This window comes from Staurois parvus, unplaced genomic scaffold (assembly GCF_062004578.1).
Source record: "Staurois parvus isolate SC_StPar_1 unplaced genomic scaffold, SC_StPar_1.0 ptg000086l, whole genome shotgun sequence".
Taxonomy (NCBI): Eukaryota; Metazoa; Chordata; class Amphibia; order Anura; family Ranidae; genus Staurois; species Staurois parvus.
The window spans coordinates 12,186,131-12,213,575 of NW_028317882.1; the positions used below are offsets into that span (position 1 = coordinate 12,186,131).

General features: G+C 40.8%; 1 protein-coding gene across 2 annotated transcripts in view; it reads right to left on the minus strand.

Annotated features, from left to right (window-relative positions):
* Nucleotides 1-12,992: 12,992 nt before the first annotated feature.
* The window catches only part of SBNO2 (strawberry notch homolog 2), a 125,941-nt gene continuing 111,488 nt past the window's right edge, over nucleotides 12,993-27,445 (minus strand). For both annotated transcript variants that reach the window (XM_089670076.1, XM_089670077.1), the window contains 3 exons: nucleotides 26,251-26,327; nucleotides 16,990-17,180; nucleotides 12,993-16,880 (listed from right to left, as the gene is read on the minus strand). In XM_089670076.1, coding sequence (XP_089526202.1) covers nucleotides 16,447-16,880; nucleotides 16,990-17,180; nucleotides 26,251-26,327 — 702 coding nt within the window. In that variant the 3' untranslated portion in view covers nucleotides 12,993-16,446. The remainder of the gene's footprint in view (nucleotides 16,881-16,989; nucleotides 17,181-26,250; nucleotides 26,328-27,445) is intronic.

The window sequence follows — 27,445 nt, forward strand, 5'->3', positions numbered from 1 at the left end:
CGTTTACTGGTGTGCTTGGGTTTGTTGTCTTGTTGGAACACCCATTTCAAGGGCATTTCCTCTTCAGCATAAGGCAGCATGACCTCTTCAAGTATTCTGATGTATTCAAACTGATCTGTGATCCCTGGTATGCGAAAAAATAGGCCCAACACCGTAGTATGAGAAACATCCCCATATCATGATGCTTGCACAACCATGCTTCACTGTCTTCACAGTGTACTGTGGCTTGAATTCAGTGTTTGGGGGTCGTCTGACAAACTGTCTCCAGCCACTAGACCCAAAAAGAACAATCTTACTTTCATCAGTCCACATAATGTTGCGCCATTTCTCTTTAGGCCAGTCAATGTGCTCTTTGGCAAATTGTAACCTCTTCAGCACATCTTTTTTTCAACAGTGGGACTTTGCGGGGGCTTCTTGCAGATAGCTTGGCTTCTCATAGGCGTCTTCTAATTGTAACAGTACTCACAGGTAACTTTAGACCCTCTTTGATCTTCCTGGAGCTGATTGTTGCCATTTTGGCTATTCTTCTATCCATTCGAATGGTAGTTTTTCGCTTTCTTCCACGTCTTTCAGGTTTTGGTTGCCATTTTAAAGCATTTGCGATCATTTTAGCTGAGCAGCCGATCATTTTTTGCACTTCTTTATATGTTTTCCCCTCTTAAATCAACTTTTTAATCAAGGTACGCTGTTCTTCTGAACAATGTCTGGAATGACCCATTTTCCTCAGAATTTCAGGAATACAACTCCACACTGCTATTATTTTGAACATGCCCCTTTCAATTAGTGATTCAATTACACAGAATCAGCAGCATGCATGTCATGACTGTTGGGTCTGTTGGAATTTTATTACTCTACTACACCTGCTAGTAAATTATTTGCCATGTAGAAATATCATTTCTACCAAAAACAGTGATTGATCAGGTTAGTGATGTCTAACTGCTATTATTTTGAACACAACTGTATAAACTAGGTGGGGTGAAGGGGTAGCAAGGAAGGTGGAGGTAGAAAGGAGGGAGGAGAGACCTTTCAAAGCAAACTCAGGTCACTAAGGGCTGGGATCTAAGCCTATTGGGGGAAAATGACCGTGGCTGTACTGGGACTACATACTCAAGCAATTGTATAAAACAGACATTCATATGCCAAGCAGGTGCGAATACTATATTTGGTGCCTTGCCCCAGTGGACAAAGCAATCTGACAAATCATTCAAATGCCATTGTTAGTGAAATTAACCCAGCCGTGTCAGTGACACTAGAATGTTGAAAGAGGATGCCTCAGGATAACTTCGCCAAGAGTGAAATCATGATCTTAGGCAAGCCATATGATTTTCCACTGAGGTGTTCTTATAAAGTGGCAGCTGGAGTTCTCTAGAACATAGGAACTGAAAGGTTACAAATAAATGGCAACCACCACAACCTACAACTGGCCCAGTGTACTGCAGTCCTAACTCTATTGAGAGTCTTCTAAGTTGGAGCACATATAGAATAATGGGTAGATTAAGGGCAGGTATGCCTGGAGGAGTACTCACTCATAAGTGAAGATATAGAACATACCCAAAGGTGATATATTTTTAAGCCAAAAAGGCAACTCAGGTATCAGTCTAAATAACTGCAGAACGATAGGTGGCTGGTCATTGTTTTTCGGGGAGTCTGAGTGCCAGCGAGACCTATTCCCAAGGCTCCCTGGTAGGTGGTGTCGTAAGAGAAGGCATCGGAGGTTCCAGCTCCGCCAGAAATAACATTTAGGCCTATTGTGAATATTTGTAGGTCTGGAGAATGAAGAATGTGTGTCTGATCATCCTTATAGCCAAGAGGCGGAGACAGAAATTACCAGTGGTAAGTTATATTCACCTCATTTAGGGCCTGTGTCAAGGGGTATAGAGCCCACTTTTGCTAGTATCCATCTGGAGAGGTAAGGATATAGAGTAATGGGTGCTTTGTTAAAGTTCAAGGTGCTCTTCTCTCTAGCTTTAAGAATCTTCTCTTAATGAAGTGTGCTCTGCACAGGATGTTTTGTGGCTGGGCAAGGTTTGGGTTCTGGTAACCAGGTATGTGGTGGACACTGACGATTCCTATTGGATCTTTCACTGGGTTCCCCAAAAAAATTATGAATATTCCATGAACTGACAGTAGATCATCTTGACCTGTTACCTCCAGGATGCCCCTCAGGCAGATATTATTTAATCTAAAGTGGTCCTACAGGTCGTAAATGTGAGACCACAGCGTTTGGAGCTGAAAATGGCGAGTCCATGCTGTTGCAATTCAGATTGTAAGGTCAGGATCTGTGGGACTATGGTTTCCAGAGTCTCAGTGCAGCTATGGAAGCTTTGTAGGCTATCCTGGAGGTTTGCAATGTCTTACCTGTGAACCCCTTCAATGTGGTGGAACATGCTTTCAATGTCCTGTTTGGTTGAGAGGAGGGAGAAGTATTTTTTTGTAGATCCCATAAACTGCTTCTTCTTGATCACTGCCTGATTCTGAGGAAGATCAGTGGTATGAGAGGTGGATGGATGATCTGTGGATCAGGTAGGAGGGAGCCACCATTCTGGGTGTCATATTAATTAAATGACAAGCTAATGGTGGAAAAAGTCCCAATATCTTTTGAAGTGTCTCAAGGGTCTCCTGGATCTGTCAGTTGAGGCTTTTTGTATGTCTTAAGCTAGACCACATGGATCAAAATTCAGAGGAGACCAGCCAAATTTCAATCCTGGTATGGCCACTGTCGATGACCAGAAGTCAATTCACCGATCGACTTTTGTTCAAGCGCCCCTGTTGGAAAATTTTTGCTCAGTCAGTGCCACAGGCTATAGACTACACTGATCAGTGTATTCTGAAGGCAGGGAAGGCTCTCTGCTGTCAGAATGCAAAGGCACAACCAATGTGTGGATGGGGAAATTGGGACAGTTTTTTTTCATACAACTTGCTAGATGAGCAGAAAAAACTGGCCCATCTATGGCTAGCCTCACCCATCTCAAGCGGATAGTTGGGTTGAAGTTAGGGTGGCCCAGGAGTATGAAGACCTCGATTATGTGCAGGAGCTCAGACAAAGAGTGTCTTCACACAGCCAGAGACAAACTGCGCCCCATGCACTGAAGTATTAGTACTACGTCACTACCTGCAATGTCATGAGTGCACTCTGCTCTGTTTCCACTTTCTTTTAGTATCAGGTAAAACCTTCTAGCTGTTGAGACCTTCTTTTTTTTCTTTTTTTTTGCTTGAGACATGTAGTTAAACTCAGTTGTCCTCTACTGCCTACAGTGACCTGGTCACTTTTAGCTCTCTTTCAGCAGCTGGTTTGTGTGTACCCATGCTTTACGTAGTGTTTTCAAGTTTTCAGTGTTAGGCATTACAACTTGTCAGATTCCAAGTGCAAGGGGAGCAGTCGTGCTGCAACTGGTCTTTCAGGAACACATTCCAAATAACAGTTCTAAGGCTGCATGCAGCTTGTCTCCTTGTGGACCTGACACAGCCCAGATTGTTGTCCCCAGCTTGAGTCCATACACTCCACAGTCCCCTCTGTCAGGCATGCCTCCCTCCTCTACCATATCCAGGGAGATCAGCATTACAGCTATACTGGAATTTATGTGCCAAATATTATTAATTGCTGACTCAAAATGCAGAGGCTTCCCCTCCAGAATCATTATCTGACATACCTGCAGCTATAGCTGCCTCTAAGCTTTCTTGCTGCAGAGGTTTTGTCTGAGAGTCTCACAAATCCCTGAGGATGATTTGTCCATAAGGAGCCACAGGCAGTTGCCATAGCTCCTAAGCTTATTGATGCTTTGCATGCTACCTTAAAAATAGAACAGCAGCCCTTAGCTTCTACTAGTGTTACCAGCTTGAAATGCCTGGAGGGCCCAAATGTTTCTGGTACACTAGATATTGGGTGTTTTTCTGGAGACTGGAAAAGGTCTGATAAACTATTTACTCCTCCCAAACATTTTACAGACCAATGCCTGTTTCTGAGGAGGCATTTATATAAAGAAAAATGGGCTGCCTCACTGGGGAGCCAGTAAACAGCTCACCCTCCTCCACCTTTTTTTTTTTTGAGGTTGCATCAGTGCTGAAGGAACCCATTGACCAATATCTGGAATCCCTTTCAAATCCTTGTTTTAGGCAGCAGGCTGTCCTTTGCAACATGTTATGTCAAACCTTAGGGGAATGGACTAAGTGTAGATTTATTTGAAACCAGTGCAATTTATAACTTCTGTTTATTGTTTCACATACATCTACACTTAGATGGTGGCACCCGCTGTTTCTTTTGTTTTAACAGTGCGTTAATATGTTAAACTCATACAGAGTAGCTGCAGCCATTTCAAATATACACATTCCTTTTGGGACCTAGTACATACCAATACCCCAATACCCCAAAACACACCTAGTGTGTTTTCCCTTTTGCATTGTGAATTTGTGACTTTATCCACACTCCACCCCTAGCTATCTTAGTACCATATAGTTTGCTTTTGTGTTTTAATACATATACTAGGGCCAATTTAGACAGGAGTAAATTAAACTACCAGCTTGTATTTGGAGTGTGGGAAACAAGCAAACACAAGGAGAAAATGCAGTCTATGCAGGTAGTGCCAATGTTGGGTTTTGAACCAATGACCCTAGTGCTGCCAGGCAGAAGTGCTAACCACTTAGCCACTGTGCTGCCCACATCTAGTTCAACAAATAGAAAAAAAATAAAATAAACAGATGGGTTAGTCAATATCATTCATCTTTATTTCCCAAATAAGTCTTCTTCAATGAATATGCAGAGAACTCTTTTTGGCTGAAATGGTGGTAGGTGTGAACTAAAGACCAGGTGGTGACCTTGCAAAGCTGGGCAACAGATGTTTGATGTCACAATGCCCAGGAAACTCCCACTGATCTGGAGTGAGCACATAAGGGTTCTGAAGGTGTTTTATCTTTTAGACCATAAGCTTTTGAGAGGATTTGTCTTTGGCAGTTGGCAACAGTGGATTTTGAAGAAGGATGCTCTTTGCAAGGCCCTAATGACAGGACAAGGAGAGCATCAATCTTTGTGATAGAAGCTGTGGCTTTCAGATAAACTCTAATATCTCTGGCAACATCCAGACAATGAGCATAAACAATGAACATCGCTTCTGGGTGTTTGGAAGCAGAGCACAAAGAAGAAAGGTCTATGTCTTCAATAAGGTGAAAGTTGGACACCTGGAAGAAAAGGTAGTTTTTGCACACAAAACTACTTCATCTTTGTGAAGGATCTGACAGAAGTAATAGCCACTAAGAAAGCCACCTTGCAGGTGTGATCATCCAAGAAGGGTTCCCTGAAGGGTTCAAAGTGTGGTTTCTTCAGGGCAGTAAGAACTAAATTGAGATCTTAAGGGCTCACGTGGTGCTGTAAGGTTGGTCTAATCCAAGAAACACCTTGGATAAAGTTTTTTTACAAGGGAAAATGAAGGCAGAGGTTTTGAAACAAAATGGACAAGCCTGTCCTTTAGGAGAATTTAAGGCCAAATTCTGGTCAAGTACCAACTGTGGGAAGGCCAGAATGCTAGGCACAGAGTAATCTCTAAGACTGACCCATTCAAACCAAGCAAAGAAAGATTTCCAGGTGCTATAGTACATTTTTCTGGAAGTGACTTTTCTGGTTTTGGACAACGTGGGAATGACAGAGGGGAGATTCTCCTGTCCCTCAAGACCATGCCCTTAGGGCCAGTGACTAAGAAGCAGGATAGAAGGAGGGACCTCACCACAGAAGGTCTGGCCTGTTTAGAGGAGGTTAGGGGATTGTCTTTGAAGTCTAAGTAAGCCTGTGTACCAGGTCTGGGCCAGATAAGTGCAACAAGAATTGATAAACATTTTTTTTTCTCTTGCTCTATTTTTGAGGCAGAATGTGCACTGGAGAAAAGGCATATATGAACAGGAATACCAGAGCATACAATGCCAGCATCAAAGGATCCTTAGTCCTGGCTACAAAATAGGGGTAACCTGTTGGAACCCTATTTCTCACAGGACATTGAAGATGTCGAGATCAAGGGTCGATTCCCCTTGGTGGTGATGGCTGAAGTAATCCACCTTCTAATTGTCCACTGCTGGCATGTGAACAGCAGCCAGAAGAAAGCTTGCTACTTGAGCTCTGGACGATGGCTGCATTAAAATTAATTAAAAAAAAAAACCTGTCTTGGTCAAATAGGCTGCTTGTTGCACGCACAAGATAAAGCTAGAATCAAATGCAAAGACCAGTGTTAAAACAGGATCCAGCGCCAGTTCAAAGACAATGTCATCACTGAGTGGCTTGTGGATTTTGTAGGCCTTTGAGAGGGTGAATGTTCACCTGAGATTTTGCCACAGTTACTTTGTGCCCAGTTACCCCCTGTGCTATCAGTGAGGGTATTCCCCTGTGGGCAGTCACAAAGTGGTGTAAGCTTACCTGTGAAGAAGTATACAGCAACCGAAGCTGTGACTGTCCTGTAGCGAAGTGCTTGTGGTAAAATGGTGGTAGGAAGTTGATGAATATCTTATAATGAGCTCTAGGTGGAAGCAGTGGCAATAGTGTGGCCTACTATGAAAACTAGACATTCATCTGAGACTATGCTCTGAATAGTGGAACATTTACCTGCAAGTTTGAAAAGTTTAAAATTACAATACCTAGGTAAATCCATTTCAAACATCGATTCAGATTTCCTGACAGTTTTTAACATAGAAACGTATGCTATTCAGAAAAAATGTAATATGTGAGGCCACAGTATCGGTCCAATAAAGGGTGATCTTGTCTTACCAGTCCATGTTGCTGGCTCCTATTTGGGGTCCAGGCTTCACTCATCATGATTTGATTCACCCACCATGATTTTATTAGTATTGCTGACTCTTGGCTTCATTCTTTACATGATGGGGCTATTGCTCTCTTTCAGAGAGACAGGGTAAAACAGAGAGGTGGTGGTGTCTGTCTCTATGTGAGAAGTGATCTCAAAGCAAGTGTGAAAGAGGACCTAATTGATGGAGAATGTGATGAGGCTGAAGCATTCTGGGTGGAAACGCACATGGGTGTGTGTATTACAAAATTAATCATTTGAGTTTGTTATAGGCCACCCAATGTTAATGAGGAGGTGAAGACTCAGCTCCTTGCACAGTTAGAAAGGGCTGCCATAGACTGGCAGAGTGATGATAATGGGGGATTTTAACTACCTTGAAATTAACTGTAGTAATGGCACTGCTGGAACAGTTAACCAGTTCCCGCCCCGACCTACTGTTATAGGACGTCTGGGCAAGACTTTCATTATATGACGCCCTCCTGGAATCCATCTTGTGCATGGCAGATCACTGTACCGACCTGCTGCCAGTACCTTGTGATTGCTGTGACCAATCACAGCAGATCACATGAAAATTGTGAACAATGGTTTCCTTTCATGCCATTCACTGTGTACAATTGTGTTGCTAGCTGTGATTGTTCACAGTGATCACATGATACGGACAGGGGTAATCTCACCCCATCTGTATCATGTGATTAGCTGTAGCCAATGACAGCTAATCACAATACTTACTGAATGAATTGATTTAATTCAGTAAAATGCTTGTTTATAGCAATGAAATTAACTGCTATAAGCAATAATAATGTGTAAAAAAAACCTCAAAAACAAAATCCTAATCAGTTCCCCTTGGTAATATTGTACTGCTTTGGTCCCACTTTGTGAAAAACAAAAATTGTAAAAAAAAGAAAAAAATGTAATGAAGATAAAAAAAAAAAAAATCTAAATTTTTTTAAGCATACTATCACCAGTCAGTGTCCCTGATCACTGCCACACCAGTTATATGATGATGCTATACTGCACTGGTGACGGTATGAGAGAGAGATATATATATATATATAAAAACTGAAAATGTTTTTTTTTTTTAACTTACATTTTCAAAAAAATTTTGACACTAAATTACAACTTCAGAAAACTTGCCTTGCCTCTTACTAAATACCTGGGACTGTCTACCTTCCAAAAAGGGGTCATTTGGGCGATATCTGTGCTGTCCTGACATTTTTGGGCCTCAAGACATGAAATAGGCCAGCAGTACATCAGGACAGGATTGAACGATTTTCAGATGCATACCATAGTTTGTGGACTGTATAACTTTCCTAGAAACTAAATAATGAACACGGATTTGTTTTTTTTTTATCACCAAAGAAATGTAGCAGAATACAGTTTGGCCTGAATTTATAAAGAACAATAATTTATTTGCAAAATGTTATAACAGAAACAAAGAAAAATGCATTTCCCCTCAAATTTTTGGTCTTTTTTCATTTATTTAGAAAAAAAATTATAAAAAAAACCCAGTGATGATTAAATACCACCAAAAGAAAACTATATTTGTGTGAAAAATTGATAAGTTTATTTGGGTACAGCGTTGCATGATCGTGCAACAGCTCTGAAAGCTGAAAACTAGCCTGGGCAGAAAGGGGTTGAAAGTGCCCAATATTGAAGTGGTTAAAAGGCAAAAATGTATAAACCTATTACAAGACAATTTTATGGTACAGTTCAGAGAGATCCCAAATAGAAATGATGCTCTGCTGGACTTGGTAATTTCTAATTATTCAGAGCTTATTACTAATGTTCAATGAACATCTACGTAGCAGTGACCATAACATGATTTAATTTAATGTTAATTTAATGTTAGCTGTAAACAGCAAGCACATACTGGAAAGATAGAAACACTTAACTTTAAGAGAGCAAATTATAAAAAGACTGAGGGCTGCTCTCCAAGACCACTGGGATTTTTATTTTTTTTTGCTATATAAATAAAAAAGTCCAAAAAGTTCGAAAAAAGTGTTTTTCTTATAAAATTTTGCAGATAAATAATATTTCATCATAAATCTTGTCCAAAATTTATTCAGTTATCTTTTTAGTAAAAAAAAAAAAATTTACCCAAATTAGTTTACAACCAAAAAGTATAATTTTTTAAAATCTTTTTTACATTTTTATTTTATTTTTTTATATTAATATTTATGTTTTGTTTCTACATACTGTCACCCTAGCAGTACAGTGTCACCATGGTGACACTGTACTACTTGTGGGGGGTGATGAAGATTTTTTTTTTTTTTTTACACACTGATTGCTTTCACACCCATAAAGGCTGTAACAGCAATCATTTCTCCTCCTCCTCTCTGACATCTTGCATACTACTCTGCATGTGATCACCGATTGGCCAATCAGTGATCACATGATCGGGACCTCGCACAGAGGTCCCGTACGATGATCGGAGGCCACAGCGGGCACCGGATCACAGTACTGCGCGCTTCCAGCACTTTTTTTTTATATCCTTAACAAGCTAAAGATTTATTTCTGGCTTAGTTGACATAACTTTAAACCACATTATTTCCACCACCATGCTTCACAGTTGACATTAGGTACATCTCCTAAAACGTTGTTCAGTTTGCGCCAAACATGTCTACTGTTACTGTGGCTAAAATTACTATCTTTAATGCATAAGTCCACAGCACATTGTTCCGGATGGTTTGGTCCATGCTTATACATTCAGTGGCAATTGTATTCTTGAAAATGTTCCTTTTGGACAGCAAAGGATTTTTATTGGCACACCTCTCATGCAAGTTAAATTGGCGCAATCCCTTTCTGACTAGATATGCATTCACCATTTCGGAATTCTAGGAGAACTATTTTCAAATGAAAATGTTCAGCTCTTCGACTGAATTTGCTCGCTGGCCAGTCCTTGACAAATCGGCAGTTTGAAATCTTGTGTACGTTATTTTCCGTACAGTGAAATTATTGTTTTCAATTCATTTGGCAATCCTTTAATATTTGCTTACAAACTACGAGGCATCCAAAACTTTTTTTTATGAGAATCTTAGAAATGTTTTTGATCTTTTGTTAAAGCGGAGTTCCACCCAAAAGTGAAAGCTCCACTTGTTTGCCTCCTCCCCCCCTCAACTGCCAGATGAGGCACCTTTTGGGGGGAAGCGAATACCTGGTTTTGACAGGTACCTGCTCCCTCTTCCGGCTCAGTTCACTGCAGCAAAGTGAGCCAGAAGTTGAGCCCCCTCCTTCCTCCTACAGACTCCTGGGAACCTTCACAGGTCCCAGAAGACTGCCAGACCAATCAGGATGTGCAACTTGACTCGCACATGTGCAGCGGGCACCAGGCTGTGAAGCCGCAAGCTGTCACAGCCTGGTGCTCAGAGCTGAGATGCCAGCGCTGGGGAGAGAAGGAGAGAAGGGACAATGGGGGTGAGCATGTCGCTGGACCCTGGGACAGGTTAGTATGTGTTTATTAAAAGTCAGCAGCTGCAGTTTTTGTAGCTGCTGACTTAACAGAAAACGGCTGGAACTCCGCTTTAAGGACACCATGCATGAAAAGAAAAAAGAACACTAGACCTTAGCTATCTGATGTATAGATTAAACTTCTTAATACCTAAAAATAAAGGACCCGTTTACACTACTCTGCAGCTCAAAGCGCTGTTGCCTGCACAGTGTTTTGGCCTGCACATCCATGGTGCAAGGGGAGACCGATGTGCACTGTATCGCATCACACAGTTCCCTTTAATTTTGAACTTTATTTGAAATTTACAAAGTGCCAATTCATTCATGGCACTGCAGAGCAGCACTGTGCACTTGCTGTGTGGTGGCATGCAGCAACATGCAAAACTGTGCAATATTCTGCAAACATATTACATGTTGCTCTGAAATTCAGTGAAACATTGCATTCTGGTCAGAATATGACACAGAAAACTATTGCTTTCTGTGTGTTGTTGCAGTTAACTGTTTTTCTAAGAGGAAAGGCTTAGGTAACTGCACAGTGCAAATGGACCCCAGTACTCCTTGGGTTCTACACAGTGGCACCTAATTAAGATTACCTGATTCCAATTTCATGGTTTCATTTTTTATGTTGTATAGAGGAGTGTACGTGTCATTTCCATGTGAAAAATCTGCATTTTCATTGATTTCCATTATGCGAAGGAAAGGTTTCTTTCACATTGCCTGCAGGCACAAATGTGTGGTTTAATCATTTGACTTTCAGAGAGTTTTACCCCTTTCACGACTTAGCATTTTTTTTGCTATTCAGCACTGCGCTACCTTAACTGGCACTTGATTGGCCATGCAACACTGTACCCGTATGAAATTTCTATAATTTGTTCACACAAATATAGCTTTCTTAGTAGTATTTGATCACCATAGGGTATTATATAAACAAATACCAAAAATTTTGAAAAAAAAATATTTTCTACTTTGTTATAAAAAAAAAAAATCAAATTTCTTCAAAAATTAGGCTAAAATATATTCGGCTACATGTCTTTGGTATACAAAAATAATCCCAGTAAGTGTTCACTAATTGGTTTGTGTGAAAGGTATAGCATCTACAAACAATGGTGTGCGTATATTTGTATTCAGCCCCCCTGAGTCAATACTTTATAGAACCACCTTTCGCTGCAGTTACAGCTGCAAGTCTTTTTGGGGATGTCTCTACCAGCTTTGCACATCTAGAGTGACATTTGTGCCCATTCTTCTTTGCAAAATAGCTCAAGCTCTCTCAGATTGATGAAGAGCATCTGTGGACAGCAATTTTCAAGTCTTGCCACAGATTCTCAAGTGGATTTAGGTCTGGACTTTGACTGGGCCATTCTAACACATAAATATGCTTTGATCTAAACCATTCCATTGTAGCTCTGGCTGTATGTTTAGGGTCATTGTTCACAGACACTCTCCATCCAATCTGAGAGAGCTATTTTTGCAAAGAAGAATGGGCAAAAATGTCACTCTCTAGATGTGCAAAGCTGGTAGAGACATTCCCAAAAAGACTTGCAGCTGTAATTGAAGTGAAAGGTGGTTATACATAGTATTGACTCATGGGGGCTGAATACAAATGCACACCACACTTTTCACATATTTATCAGTAAAAAATTTTGAATACCATTTATCATTTTCCTACCACTTCACAATTATGTGCCACTTTGTGTTGGTCTATCACATAAAATTCCAATAAAATACATTTACGGTTTTGATTGTAACGTGACAAAATGTGGAATATTGAAAGGGGTATGAATACTTTTTCAACACTCTCTCTCTCTCTCTATATATATACACACACACACACATATATATATCGCTGTGTAAATTGACGGCGCTATAGAAGTACCTATAATACATAAATTGAAAATAAAGGTATACAAATCGGGACATACAAGAAAAAAAAAAATTGGTGTGTTGTACATGGTATTCAGACACAATACACTTTCAGATCAAAGACCCAGAAACATGCTTTTTTTCAATGAAAACTTTACTGAGGTGCTGCGAATTCAGCCTTCAGTTATGAATAGAAAATGTAGGAATTAGTTGAAGGCACATCTTCTAAATAAAACTGTATACATATATATTTTACAGAGTCATAAATAAGTATAGGAGACCCGTGCGTGGCAGGATGCAGAATCAGTAGCACGCACGCATCATAATAACTTAATAGCAAACCTGTCCAAGAAATCACAAAACAGGGAGGTGATCTCACTGGGTACACATATGAATAAACTTACAGAACAGAGGGGGCAGCAGCTCCTCTTGACCCCTTTGATGCCAGATCACATGCACTTGTTTCCAGCGAAATATGTTGCAGAATTCCCTGACAGTTTAAGGGGGTAAAATACCTGAGATACAGTACGAAATTGAAAGGTCACAGAAACACATGACATGGGAGGAGCGCCATCCAGCAGTGGTGCACACTAGCTAATAATAGTCTCAATACATAAGAAAAGCAAGGCACTGAATGACATTGCATAAAATGATTTGCCATAGTGGTGTTCACGATATGGTATTGCGCCAAAGTGTAGGCCATAATGGCAGTCATTAAAGATGAGCATTAGTTTGCCATCAGGCACATACATATGGATAATTATCTACCCTGTCACATTTTAGAAATCTTTGGTTGACTGCATCACTGGGAACACTACCGGAGACCAGCTGGCAGAGGAAGAAGTTACATTATGGGCTTTGCATAGTAAAAAAAAGCAGTTATGCACTGTAACCTTCACCAGCCAGCAAACAGCTTTCATTCTCGCTGTACCAACTAAAGAATGATGGGTTGCTGAGGGTTACTGCATATCAAAGCTCCTTATACTGTTTTTAAGCAAGCCAGTGTTTATGGAAAAACTGCTCATCTGCCATTTAGGCATAGCAATGCAACAAAACAAAACACTAAACACAAGTTAAGGGTCATTTTATGAAACCACAAAGAATCTGCTGGAAGTGCATTGAATTTTAAGATTAGTGTGCATTCTCCATAAATACCTATTCACTAGCCCGTTTTTACACTGGCCTCTTAAAGGAAGGATGCTCTCAAGTGCATCTTGGAATAAAAAAAAAACTGCATTGCCTTAGAAATGGAAATGCATGACTGCAAAGCCAGATTTTTTATTAAATTCCCTTATAGAACCATGCTATATTTCACATTAAAACAACCAGAATTTGTTCTATTTTGGCCCCTAATTCCACATTCCTGTGAAAAGGAAAGGGTATTCAGAGGACTATCCTAAGCTACTCAGTCACACTAATAAAAACTATCATATTTACAAAAAAAACAAAAAACATACCCAGTTATACTCTATTTTCCTAATTTCTTTGTGAGTAATTTGGGGTGTATGAAAGCAAACAGAAAAAACAGGGACATTATAAAATATTTTTAGGTGCACTAACAAAAAAAGGTCACAGAATAAATCATTTTTAAAATCTTCTCCAAAGGTTTTACTTTAGGTAAAAAAAAAGTTTATATAATCCTAACCATACAATATTAAAATGATATAAAAATAAAGCAGAAATGCTGAAAATATTTAAATAAGATAATAAATAAAACGTTATATATTTTAACCAGCAGACAAAAAGTTAGAGTGGTTTAAAAATATTAATTTAGCCTAGTTTGAAATTTAGCTGAAGGTCATTTAAAGCTAACTCAGGGCACAGGAAAAAAATACCCTTCATGTGCGGCCTCCCCACATTGCAAGGTTTAAAATGCTCATGAAGTCTAAGGTAGGAACAATACGTAATATTTACCTAATTCCTTGCTCCGGGAGGCTCCCTCCACCTGTGTGACCGCTCTCCCACAGTCCCCTCCTTTGGAGGTGATAACATTAAGTACAAGGTAATTGGCATAACCTGTATATTGCTCCCAAAGAGCGCACCAAACCAAAAATAAATTCTGGAAATCCCCTAGGACTTAAAGGTCTGTGCAAATCCTTCTCTATTATCCCACAACCCAATGCTAAAGCCCTCTATTGCCTGCAGGGGCTTCCTCATAGGGTTGTAAAATACAGTGGCTGGGTGGACTGGATTCCGGATGTATCTGCCCTACTTCAGGGGCTCTCTGGCACAAGAGTAATGTCTTATTTTTAATACAGATAATGACAGGCTCCTTGTGTTGCTGACTGATGCTGTGGTAGGCATTTAAAGGCTCGATCAGACCAGCAGTGTGCTACAATGCGCGGCTGCAGGTGTGCGCTGTACAGGGCAATGCACCAACTGCAGCACACCACACAGTATACCTTTTTTTGTGACATTCCAATCATCTTCATTCAGCAAAGCTCAAAAAAAACTACTGCATGTCCTACATTTTTCAGTGTACGCCACCACAGAGTGGGGGTGCAAAGTGAACTCACAGGAGTTAAAGGCAAAATGCCATGTCTATGCATTAGGCAAGTACAGTCCAACACATGGTGTGAACGGGCCCTAAAAGACTTCTTACACTTTAGTGTAACGATACACAATACTCAACAAAAAAAACAACCCAATGTGTCCATAGAGGACAACTACTTGGCACCCTCCAAGATGATCATTTGACTGTGTATACTCACTGTTACACAAAAAAGTGCAGAGGCACATAAACAGTTCTTTGCACTTTCATAAATGACCCTTAGTCAGTCACAAATACCAATGTGGTAATATGCACATGTAACACCGGGTACAGTATTTGAAATAATTTACATTGCAAAACAAACGATACAGAAAAGTGAACTCAAAGTAAATAGCCAACTTGGAGATCCTTTGATTGCCGGCATTCCGATATGGCCTGGATGAAAGGATGACCATTGCTGAATGGACTGGCACTGTGAGAAGTTCATATTAACGGTCCCGCAACCCAAAGGTTTACCTTAACATTCAAGATTTGCACATCTGCCACCAATACAAAACATAATATCTTAAACAAGTACTAACAATGTAATATTGGTGTGTAAGGCTCAAAGAAAAAAAAAAAACACATACATTGCACTTAAAAGCAGACAGCGAGATTCCCCGGCTATTATAACTGGGTTTCGTGGTAAGCCTCTACCAGATCAATAAAGCACAGAATTCAGGTGACCAAGAAAAAAAAGGAAGTGAAGTCTGCTAGGTGTAGCAGAGGTAACGTAGATGCTGTTTTGTAATGAAACCAGCTGCTTCCTATTGGTTTTCTTATGCACAATGTCAGTTAGTATTAGTCTAAATAGTGGTACTGCAGCTAATGACTAGCAGCCCTGCAGCTGTCTATCTGTACATTATGCTTATGACAGACAAAGAGCCTACTGATTCAGAACTCAACTTTTCTTTTTTCAAAAAGTGTAAATGTACGTGCACGAGGAGATGGGAAACTACATTTTCCACATGGGCAAAATGAAGTATATTCAAAAAGGAGGAACTTCTTTGGCATAAAACAAACAGTGTCTGCCTCTGCATGGCAAACAGTACCTAGCCTGAGATATAACGTTATGGATATAAACAAATATACACATAAATATACCCTGAGCAGACACCCAGGCCCCTTCTACCCAAAGGGAGGTTGTTATGGGGCAGCAATAGTGCAAAGATTAGCATGGGTTAAAAGAACTAAAACAAATCTGGTACTCCCATCCCTTCCCCATATACATATAGATAATATATATATATATTTATATATTTTATACTGTTCACACATGCTATTGCTCAAGGCTCTTTCAGCCAGCAGTGTGTAAAGCTCTGAAGAGAAGATGATAAAGTGCTGAGCGCTGTAAGGAGTCAGCTCATGAACACAGAAGAACCTACTTACACTGAACAGAAATCCAAACCTACTTTAGGTTGACCAGGGACTGAGAACAGAAACAAACAGTGCAGGGTTCCCAGTGTGTTTTCTGCAGATGGGTCCCAAACAAATCGTATAGGCTGTAGGGTACAGCACCTGATATGTCAGCCAATCAGTGCAGCTGCGCAATGGATGTGTTAGTAAGTACTGTAGATGGGGGCTGTCAGAGACAAGCAACCCTGTGACACTTGGTCCTCTGATATGATGGATGGTGCACTGCTAGTTTTGGTCTCTGAAAATTCAGATGTCACCTCTCCTTATTGTGGTATAGCGCAAAATAGTTTGATTAACACAGTTGGTAAAATCCAAGCAATCAGCAATCTTGGCTTCGGCCACAAATAGTACTGGAGTGTTAAAGCAGTGCTGCAGGGCATATTTGCTGGTCTGCTATCAGAAAGAAAGAATGACACATCAGCCTGTACCCCAGAAGCTTTGCTCTCCTCCAAACTGAATGACACTTTGACGCTCTGCAGAAGACGGATCTGGCGCTTTTAGTTTTTGAAGCATTTCTTCTATGATTTCTCTGACATTAAACTGCTGGCTATGGAGGGTTTCGCTAGGGGACAGGATGCTCCCAAGACTGTCACTGAAATGATATCCACTCTGTTCCTGCATATTGGAAGGTAGAGGGCTGTAAGTCAAGTCTAAAACATCAGGTTCTGAAAGCGAGGGTGGATGGAAAAAAGGTATTGAAAGGTCTAAAGGAGAGGGTCCAGAGAGCATGGGGGGCATTGAGAGACGCTCAGCAGCCTGTTTAGATTCCTCATGTTTTCTCTTCACATTCATATCCATTTGTTTCAGTTCCTCTCGTACTTTATATACACAAGGCTCTGGAATCTGAATGCCTGGGTGAATAACAAAAGCAGAGTAACACTTGCTCAATATTATATGCAGGATATATTTCACCAATTATCTGTTCTGGGACAAGGAATAATGCCAATGAAAACTACTCACCAACTTGTTTATGCTTATCCTTGGTTTTTAAACGTACAATCTGTAAGTAGCTACTGCTGGTGATATCAGAAATAACAGATGCCATCCGACTCCAGACACGCAGAAGAGACCCACACAACATGTAATAATGTCGCAGACGAAGCCCTTGTATACACTCTTTGCCCTGCTGCACGATTTTGCAGTTCCCATTCCTGCATGGAACAGAGAAGAGGGCTAGTTAGAAAAGTTAAATAATGAAGAAAATGCAAAGGGTGTGGAAATAAAGCTCTAAAGCTACAGATAAAGAGCAAGAAAGGGACACAACTGATATTGTTAACAGACAGAAGAAGCAAACAGACATCAAAAGATCTAGAAGGTACATAAAAATCCCCATGGGACTTTAGCGGCAGAGAAAGAGTAGCAAAAGTGTTTAAAATACACAGATATACAAGAGTGTCTTGATTGATAGTGGTGTGTTCTTCCAATAACTCCCAACATGTTTCAGATCGCAGTTCCTTCCTCAAAGGTACAGATAGGTATAGTAATGCTGTGATACAACAGATAAGACATCAATAATTTACAAGGACAAAGTATTAGAATGTAAGAGCGTACATAAATATATGTTCAACAAATGCAAAAGAACAGCAGATCCATGTATGCATATGCTCCAATAATTGTAGACTTACAATCAGTATGTGGATCAGTAAAACCATGTCCAATACTGGTAAAAGCAACCCACAAAAAGAGGGAAAAGCAGGGCCAACATCCGCCTAAGATCGCCAGCAGCACCCCCACAGTACTACAAGGGTCTCAGAAAATCACCATAGGAATGTCTGGCCAGTCTGAATAAGGTATAAAGAAAGAAAGGGCTATAGTTGTCTAACCAAATTGCGATAAAGTGCCGTGCATAACTGCAGTGCATTCAAAGAGTAGAATCTATATAGGACAAGCCATATAGTCATAAGAGTTCTATATGAACAACAATAAGTTTCTGGATTTTCAAGCCATATCACATGGATATATACTAAATCTTACACACTAGGTGTGGAGACGTAGTGCTAAGCATTGGCAAGTGTCCCACAAAATGGCTGAATACTTCAGGATTAGGTGATATATATCTCTCTCTTTCTATCTATGAAAATTGGGGGGAATGCCCAACAGGATGGCCAATGTGGTCCCTGACTGGAAGACACACGCCTGCCGCTCAAGTGCGGTAAAAACGGCATGCATTGTGGGATCCTCCGGCATGGCGGCGCATGGAATCACCACATCCCCAAAGTGCGTGATGACAGCAGGTCTCTCCTAGCTGCAATCTGTGTGGTGTTGAGGACCACTTTTTTTGTTGTTTACTGCGACTACGGGGCCTTGACCATGCCCTTGTGACATTCTCCTGTGTCCCCCTGCCGCAATCATGCCGTGCTTTGGCGTCGTGGTGACACGTGAAGTCATCACGCACTTTGGAGGCATGGTGACACTGCACGCCACCATGCCGGAGGATCCCACAATGCATGCTGTTTTTACCGCCCTTGAGTGGCAGGCATGTGTCTCCCAATCGGAGACCAAATTGGCTATCTTGGTGGGCATTCCCCCCAATTTTCATACATACACATACATACATAGGTGATTGAGATTGATTGATATATATATATATATATATATATATATATATATATGTCACATAATTCTGAGGTATTCGATCATTTTGCGGGACACTCGCCAATGCTTACCACTGCGTCTCCACACCTAGCGGGTAAGACATTATATATATCCATGTCATATGGCTTGAACATCCAGAAATTTTTGGTTGTTGTTATTCATATAGCTTGTCCTATTTAGATTCTACTCATTGAATGCCCTGCAGCTATGCACGGCACTTTATCGCGATTTGGTTAGACAACTATAGTCCTTTCTTTCTTTATACCTTATTCAGATTGGCCAGATATTCCTATGGTGATTTTCTGGGATCCTTGTAGTACTGTGGCGGACTGTGGGGGTACCGCTAGCAAACTCCTGGTGATCTTAGGCGGATGTTGGCCCTGCTTTTCCCTCATTTTGTGGATTGCTTTTACCAGTATTGGGCATGGCTGTACTGATACACATAGTGACTGTAAATCTGCAATTATTGGAGCATATGCAAACATGGATCTGCTGTTCTTTTGCACTTCTTGAACATATATTTATGTAGGCTCTAACCTTTTAATACTTTGTATATTATTGATGTCTTATCTGCTGTATCACAGCATTACTATACCTATCTGTTCCCCTGAGAAAGGAACTTCATTCCAAAACATGTTGGGAGTTATTGGAAGAACACACCACTATCAATAAAGACACTCTTGTATATCGGTGTATTTATAATTCACAAGGGTATATGTTGAAACTTCAGTCTTTCGTATCATATGTGTATCTGCCGTTGAACCACTACCAGTTTTTATTGACCTTTTGGCCAAAAAACCTCTATACAGTTAAGTCCATATATATTTGGGCACAGGCACAATTTTAGTTTTTTTTTCAGGTATTTACTAAAACATATTCAAGCTATAGTTATATAATGGATATGGGCGGAAAGTGCACACTCTCAGGTTTAATTTGAGGGTATGTACATCCAAACTGGAGGAAGGGTATAGGAATTACAGCTCTTAAGAGTAGCCATCCCCCCTTTTTCAAAGGACCAAAAGTAATTGGACAATTGAATATAATCATAAATAAAAATGTTAATTTTTATTATTTTGTTGAGAATACTTTACTGGCAATGACTGCCTGATGTCTGGAACCCATGGACATTACCAAAAACTGGGTTTCCTCCTTTATAATGCTTTGCCAGGCTCTAACTGCAGCTGTCTTCAGTTGTTCTTTGTTTGTGGGTCTTTCTGCCTTTAGTTTTGCCTTCAGCAAGTGAAATGCATGCTCAATTGAGTTGAGACCAGGTGATTGACTCGGCCATTGCAGAATATTCCACTTCTTTTCCTTCAAAAGCTCCTGGGTTGCTTTTGCAGTGTGTTTTTGATCAGTGTCCATCTGTACGGTGAAGTGCCGTCCAATCAAATTTGCTGCATTTGGCTGAATCTGGGCTGACAGTATATCTGTAAACACGGCAGAATTCATCCGGCTGCTTCTGTTACATCATCAATAAACACCAATGACCCAGTGCCACTGGAAGCCATGCATGCCTATGCCATCACACTGCATCCACCATGTTTTACAGACGACGTTCTGTACTTTGGATCATGAGCTGTTCCACTTTTTTCTTCCCGACATTCTGGTACAGATTAATCTTAGTTTCATCCGTCCAAAGAATGCTTTTCCAGAACTGGTCTGGCTTTTCTAGATGTTTTTGGAAAAGTCTAATCTGGCTTTTCTATTCTTCAGGCTTATGAATGGTTTGCACCTTGTGGTGAACCCTCTGTATTTGTTCTCATGAAGTCTTCTCTTGACTGTAGACTTTGACAATGATGCACCCATCTCAAGGAGCGTTTCCTTCACTTGTCTGGATGTTCTGAATGGGTATTTCTTTACCATAGAGAGGATCCTGCGATCATCTACCACTTTTGTCTTCCGTGGACGTCTATGTCTTTTTATGTTGCTGAGCTCAGCAGTGCGTTCTTCTTTCCTCAAAATGTACCAAACTGTTGATTTGGCCACTCCTAATGTTGCTGCTATGTCTCTGGTGGATTTGTTTTGTTTTTGAAGCCTTACAATAGCCTGTTTCACTTGCATGGACAGCTCCTTTAAACGCATGATGTAGGTTCACAGCAATAGATTTCAAATGCAAATACCACACTTAGAATCAACTCCAGACCTTTCACCTGCTTAATTGATGAAGAAATAATGAAGAAGTAGCCCACACCTGGCCATGAAAGTGCTTTTGATTCAATTGTCCAAAGCTTTTCTTTACATCTGGAGGAAATTTAATCTCCAAACACGGAAAGGTTTCTGGTCAGTGAGAGATGTGAAAATGTGGAACAGACTCACTCAAGAGTTGGTTCTGGCCAGCTCAGTGGATTGCTTTAAAAAAGGCCTGAATTCTTTCTTGGATACACAGAATATAACTGGTAAAGTTGATCCAGGGAATATCCGATTGCCTCTCGGGGGATCGGGAAAGAATTTTTTTCCCTGCAGGAGCAAATTGGATCATGCTTTGCTGGGTTATTTTGCCTTCCTCTGGAGGTATAGGATTATAACTTTTTTATTTTTTTCCTAATGGTTGAACTGGATAGACTTAGGTGGATGTTGGCCCTGCAGGGGGCAGAGAACTGAAGTTACACTCTGCAGGGCTCAGTGAGGAGAGCTCTCAGAAATGATTGGAGGGAAGATACACAACCCCCTCCAAACAACTCACAAGAACAGAGCCAAGTCTGTCAATCTGCTGGAGGTCCCTCCCCTATCACCATTTTCCTCTTGGTGTCAAGAAAACGTGTCAGAAGTTACTCATGTTGATAGCAGAGGAAAGAATCAGCAGACAGAAATGACACTTAGTACTATTGAGACAAGTACACACTATAGATGGATATACATTCTTCATATTTCATGTCTGAAATACAACCATTTTAAGGGAACTATATAAATGCCTGATGGCGAGGTGGGAACTTTATACAATATACTGATCCTCTGTGTATGCAGGTGTTAAGGAGGACTGTATATATGGCTGTGCTTGTATTTATATGAGTGTGGAGGCTTTGGGGAGAACTGCATATATGGCTACTTTGGAAATTAAGAACTGCATATATCATAATAAAGACACATCGCTGTTGGTTCATAACAGTTTGAGAAAATAGGATTTTTGTATTCACCATAAAATTATTTCTTGGCGTACTTTGAGGGAGTGGAAGTCTTTGGCCCCTTGCACATGGACAACATAATTTATTGATGTTAACTCAGGTAATGCTTAACAGAAAGTCAATGAGCAAAAAAATCTGTTCAAAGACCTTGAGTAATGTTGAGTATAAATAAGTGAAATGAACTTCTGTGTCTACTGATTGATATATAAAGTGATTGCTACTGTGAATGCTGCTGCTATCATCAACTGTGTTCCCACAATGCAATTATATAAAATAAAAAATGATGTAGAGCTGTTTACAAAATATTAAATAAACATCAATCCATCATAATTGAACAACCAAAGTGAATACAAAGTGCTCATAATAATAAATTATTATAAATATCATCCATTACTACAAAGTCAAAGTGAACTGATATCAAAGTGTTCCAAAAAAATGTGTGTAACGTTCATATGATTCCAAAGGTAACATAACTGAACACCATAAAATGAGAATCCGTGTTTAATGTGAATTCCATGAATTGGTGCCACTTCTGTGCTCTCAGAACTCTCACCTACTATGTATGTAAAACTACGTGTTTAACGAGACATCTCCACAGTTGATCACTATCTCCTTTAACCACTAGGGGATATCCACTCCTCCTCCCATATGGTAGATGTTAAGGTAGCCTTAGGAATCCACTGTTTCACTGAGTAACAGTAGCCTCACCCAAATGAGAATATGCCTCATATAGTGTAGTAGATTAGTAAAAATTTCCAATATTTATTAAAATTGCACTTACATTCAAATAAACAAAATTTGCTTTACAGATAAGAGATCGCGGCTTGTACTTCCTTTATCTGCCTCCACTTACGCCCGACTCATTGCTTCACCGTCACGTGACTTCACCAGGGGATTCTCATTTTATGGTGTAGGATTATGTTACATTTGGAATCATATGAACTTTACACACATTTTTTTGCAGCACTTTGATATCAGTTCACTTTTATTGTGTAGTAATGGATGATATTTATATTAATATATTATTATGAGCACTTTGTATTCACTTTGGTTGTTCAATTATGATGGATTGATGTTTATTTAATATTTTATAAGCAGCGCTACAACATTTTTTATTTTATAATGTTGAGTATAGGTGCATAAAAGTGCATAAGCATATAGAGGAGTAAAATTCTTCTTCTTTGCCAGTGTTGTATTGTAATATACTCATTAATACTTGTGTAAACATGCTTATAGATGTATATAAATTACCACACACAAATGTAAAATGTATTAACAAGAGACCAAGGGTAGTCTTGCAAATCCAGGAAACAGTTGCTTGATACTGAAAAGCCCAAGAAGAACTCCTGGATCCCGTAAAGTGCATTTTGACAGGAAGGATTGAAAATTGTCCCTTAGATCTTAAGCTTGGATGATGTTCTGCCTAAATCATCTAAAGATGGTGCAACAAGGGAGTTAGTGCTTCCTTACTGGGTCCTTCCAGGACTACAAAAAAGGGAACTGGTCTTCCAAAAAGAAGCAATCGCTGAGGGAGGGTGTCTCAACAGTGTGAACCACATCCAGACAATGGAGGAAACTTTTCCCACAGAGAAACTCCTGGGGTGAAAGCCCCAAGACTCACACCAACTGAAGTATGCCTTCCATTTCCAATGATGGACTTTGTGAGAAGCCTTCCTAGCTTTCAGCATCATAGAAATCACAGACTCACAGAGATGCCCATCCCTCAGAATCTGGACTTCAACAACAAGCCAGCAGCCCTGAAGTAGAATGGCCAATTGATCCTTTGAACAAAGGATCCTGATGATCTGGCAGAGCCCACAAAATATCAGTCAGGAGTCTGACCAGGTCCGTGCACCATATCCGCCTGGGCTGCTATGGAGCAATGAGGATCACCAAGTTGCCCTTCATCTTGATCCTGTGAAGCAGACAAGAAAGAAGTTCAGGGGAAGGAAGGCATTGGTCAGGGTGCATAGTTCCCATAGAGCCACTAGGGCATCCACTGCTACAGGACCCCTATATCTGAAGAAAAACCTTTCCAGTCTGATGCTGTTGTACCTAGAGGCCAGGTGGTCCATATTTGGTGTCTCCCCACCTGTGACACAGGTCCTGGAACATTCCTGAGTATAACAACTACCCTGGGTCCAGGCTCTGCCGAAAAAGAAAGTCTGCCTTCCAATTGTTCACACCTGGAATGTTCACAGCTGACAAGACTGAAAGGTGAAGTTCTGCCAAGGACAGGATACGATCTACACCCATTTTCCTACAGTGAGACTTCTGGTTCTTCTCCAAAGTTTCATGGTGTCTGACAATCTGGATCAGATGACCCTCCACCAGCAAGTTTTACAGTGCTGTAGAGACCACATGACTAGAACCTCTCCCCAAGCTGCTGTTCATCATAAGAATCCTCCAAATAATGGGAAGGAAGGACTTCCCTTGCTCCAGAATGGGATGCCTGAGTTACCAGGCCATGGAGAACCTGGTCCTTGGTGATAGACAAACTGTTTTATTCAGATACCAGACTGACCTGTACAGAATGTTGCATTGTAGACAGTCTGGATTGAAACTTGGCAAATGGGGCTGCCTCAGAGATTACCATCAAACCTTGGACTCTAATAAAAAAAAAAGTTGGATGACTCCTGGACTGGAAAGTTTGAATCTCAAATTGGAGTGTCAGAAGTTTGTTTTGTGGAAGGAACATTCCAGGAGCTGGGTCCAGTATACCCGGATACTTCAAAACATCAATTTCTGAAGGTCTATAACATACAAAATTGCTATAACATCTGGATGGTCAACGTCACTTTGTCTGAAAGAGTAAGAACCAACTGCTCCTTTGACAGAAAGTCAACGAAGCATCCCATGAAAATGTAGGGCTAGTACTAGGGCATCACCTTGATGGATACCTAATGTGTAGATAATAGGCCAAAGGTCAGGGCCGTAAATTGGTAGTAGTAATCACTGAAAGCAAAGACTAGTAATAAACTGATGTGTTGAAAAGATGGGGATTATACAGGTGAAACTTTAAAAATTAAAATATCGTGCAAAAGTTCATTTATTTCAGCAATGCAACTAAAAAGGTGAAACTAATATAAGAGATAGACTCATTACATGCAAAGCAAGATAGTTCAAGCTGTGATTTGTCATAATTGTGATGATTATGGCTTACAGCTCATGAAAACTCCAAATCCACAATCTCAGAAAATTAGAATATTGTGAAAAGGTGCAATATTCTAGGCTCAAAGTGTCCCACTCTAATCAGATAATTAAGCCATAACACCTGCAAAGCGTTCCTGAGTCTTTAAATAGTCTCTCAGTCTGGTTCAGTAGGAATCACAATCATGGGAAAGACTGCTGACCTGACAGTTGTGCAGAAAACCATCATTGACACCCTCCATAAGGAGGGAAAGCCTCAAAAGGTAATTGCAAAAGAAGTTGGATGTTCCCAAACGGCTGTATCAAAGCACATTAATAGAAAGTTATGTGGAAGGGAAAAGTGTAGAAGAAAAAGGTGCACAAGCAGCAGGGATGACCGCAGCCTGGAGAGGATTGTCAGGAAAAGGCCATTCAAAGATTGGAGACTTTCACAAAGAGTAGAATGAGGCTGGAGTCAATGCATCAAGAGCCACCACACTTTTGATTAAAGCGGAGTGGAAGCTCCGCTTGTTTGCCTCCTCTCCCGTCCACTGCCATATTTGGCACTTTTTGGGGGGGAGCGGATACCTGGTTTTGACCTGCTCCCACTTGCGGCTCAGTTTGCTGCAGAGAAGTGAGCCGAAGTTCGGCCCCTCCTTCTTCCCGCAGTCTTCTGGGACTTCACAGGTCCTAGAAGACTGCCGGACCAATCAGGATGCGCAGTGCGAGTCGTGCATGTGTAGTGGGCACCCGGCTGTAAAGCCACAAAGCTGTTACAACCTGGTGCCCACAGCTGAGATGCCAGTGCAGGGGGGAGAAAAGGGAGTGGAAGCTCCGCTTGTTTGTCTCCTCCCCCCTCCACTGCCATATTTGGCACTTTTTTGGGGGGTGGGGGAGCGGATACCTGGTTTTGACAGGTACCTGCTCCCACTTACGGCTCAGTTTGCCGCAGAGAAGTGAGCCGGACGTTCGGCCCACTCCTTCCTCCCGCAGTCTTCTAGGACGTCACAGGTCCCAGAAGACTGCTGGACCAATCAGGAAGCACAGCGCAACTTGTGCATGCGCAGTGGGCACCCGGCTGTAAAGCCGCAAAGCTGTCACAGCCTTGTGCCCACAGTTGAGATGCCAGTGCAGGGGGGAGAGAAGGGACGGCGCAGGTGAGCACATAGCTGGACCCTGGGACAGGTGATGGTGTGTTTTATAAAAGTCAGCAGATAGAGTTTTTGTAGCTGCTGACTTTTAATAAACACAAAAATCACTGGAACTCCATTTTAAAGTTTCAATTTAATGACACAGTAGCTTTAAAAAAAAATGTTTACAATTTGATATGAGATTAAACAAGGTAAGGAGTTAAAAAGACATCAGGATGTCTCACCACACTGTGTGACTGCAGTTGCTCAAAGAGAATATATATTGACGTTCCCAATGCTGCTGAGCCTCTTCTGGAGATACCTGAAACAAGTGTGTGATAAATAATATGTTGTACAATCTGTAACTCAGCATTTCCTAAGTCTGCCTAATGACATAATCATCAGGGCACCTTTAACATATACACTCATCTCTGCCATCTATGTGCAGTTGTAAAATTGGTTGGGGAGTGACATGAAGGATCCACTGCTATGAGTTCATTACATAATTTCCATAGAGATGACACTTCTTGGAAATAATATCTATAAAAAGCACATTCTGAAGTTAAAAATGGTTTTATAATACAGTTTAAGTTTAAAAAAAAAAAATACAGATAAAACCCAACTTACCATCATGATTATGCTTATATTGAAGAATGAAGGATTAATAGCACACAATCCTTACAAGTACAAGCGGTTGTTCTGCAGACGTCTGATGGATCCACAAACATAGTTTTATTACCCACACCAACCAAAAACAGCTGGATCCAATGACTGTGATTTCAAGTATGTGACCCCTTTAAAGTGGTTGTAAAGGTAGAAGTTTTTTTACCTTCATGCATTCAATACATGAAGGTAAAAAAACCTTCTATGTCCAGTATCCTCCCCAGCCCCGCCTAAAACGCACCCCCTCTCAATCCAGCGATGTGCACTGGAGTCTCGGCTATCCTAGAACTCCCTCTTCGAATTGGAATGGCTCCCGCTGCTGTCAATCACAGCCAGTGAGCCAATGAGAAGAAAGAGAGCGGTGCTGAGCAGCAGCTTAATGTGTGAATGGACACATGGAGCAGCAGGTGCTCCCATAGCAAGCTACTTGCTGTGGGGGCACCCGACAGGAGGGAGGAGCCAGGAGAGCTTGCGGGGGACCTAAGAAGAGGAGGAAGCGGGCTGTTCTGTGCAAAACCACTGCACACAACAGGTAAGTATAGGCATTTTTGTTATTTAAAAAAAAATAATAAAATGATGCCTTTAGAATCACTTTGACTGGACCTATACTTAAGCTGGTCATAGATGGATAGAAAATTGTTTGAAACGCTCGATCATTCAACTTTCTAAATGTTAGTAGGCTAATTTGGTTCTCGAAATGCAAACATTTATGGCAAAAAAAAAAGAACCGGCCTATGGAGTTCTTTAGTGCCAGTGAACAATTTTCGAAGTGTGAGT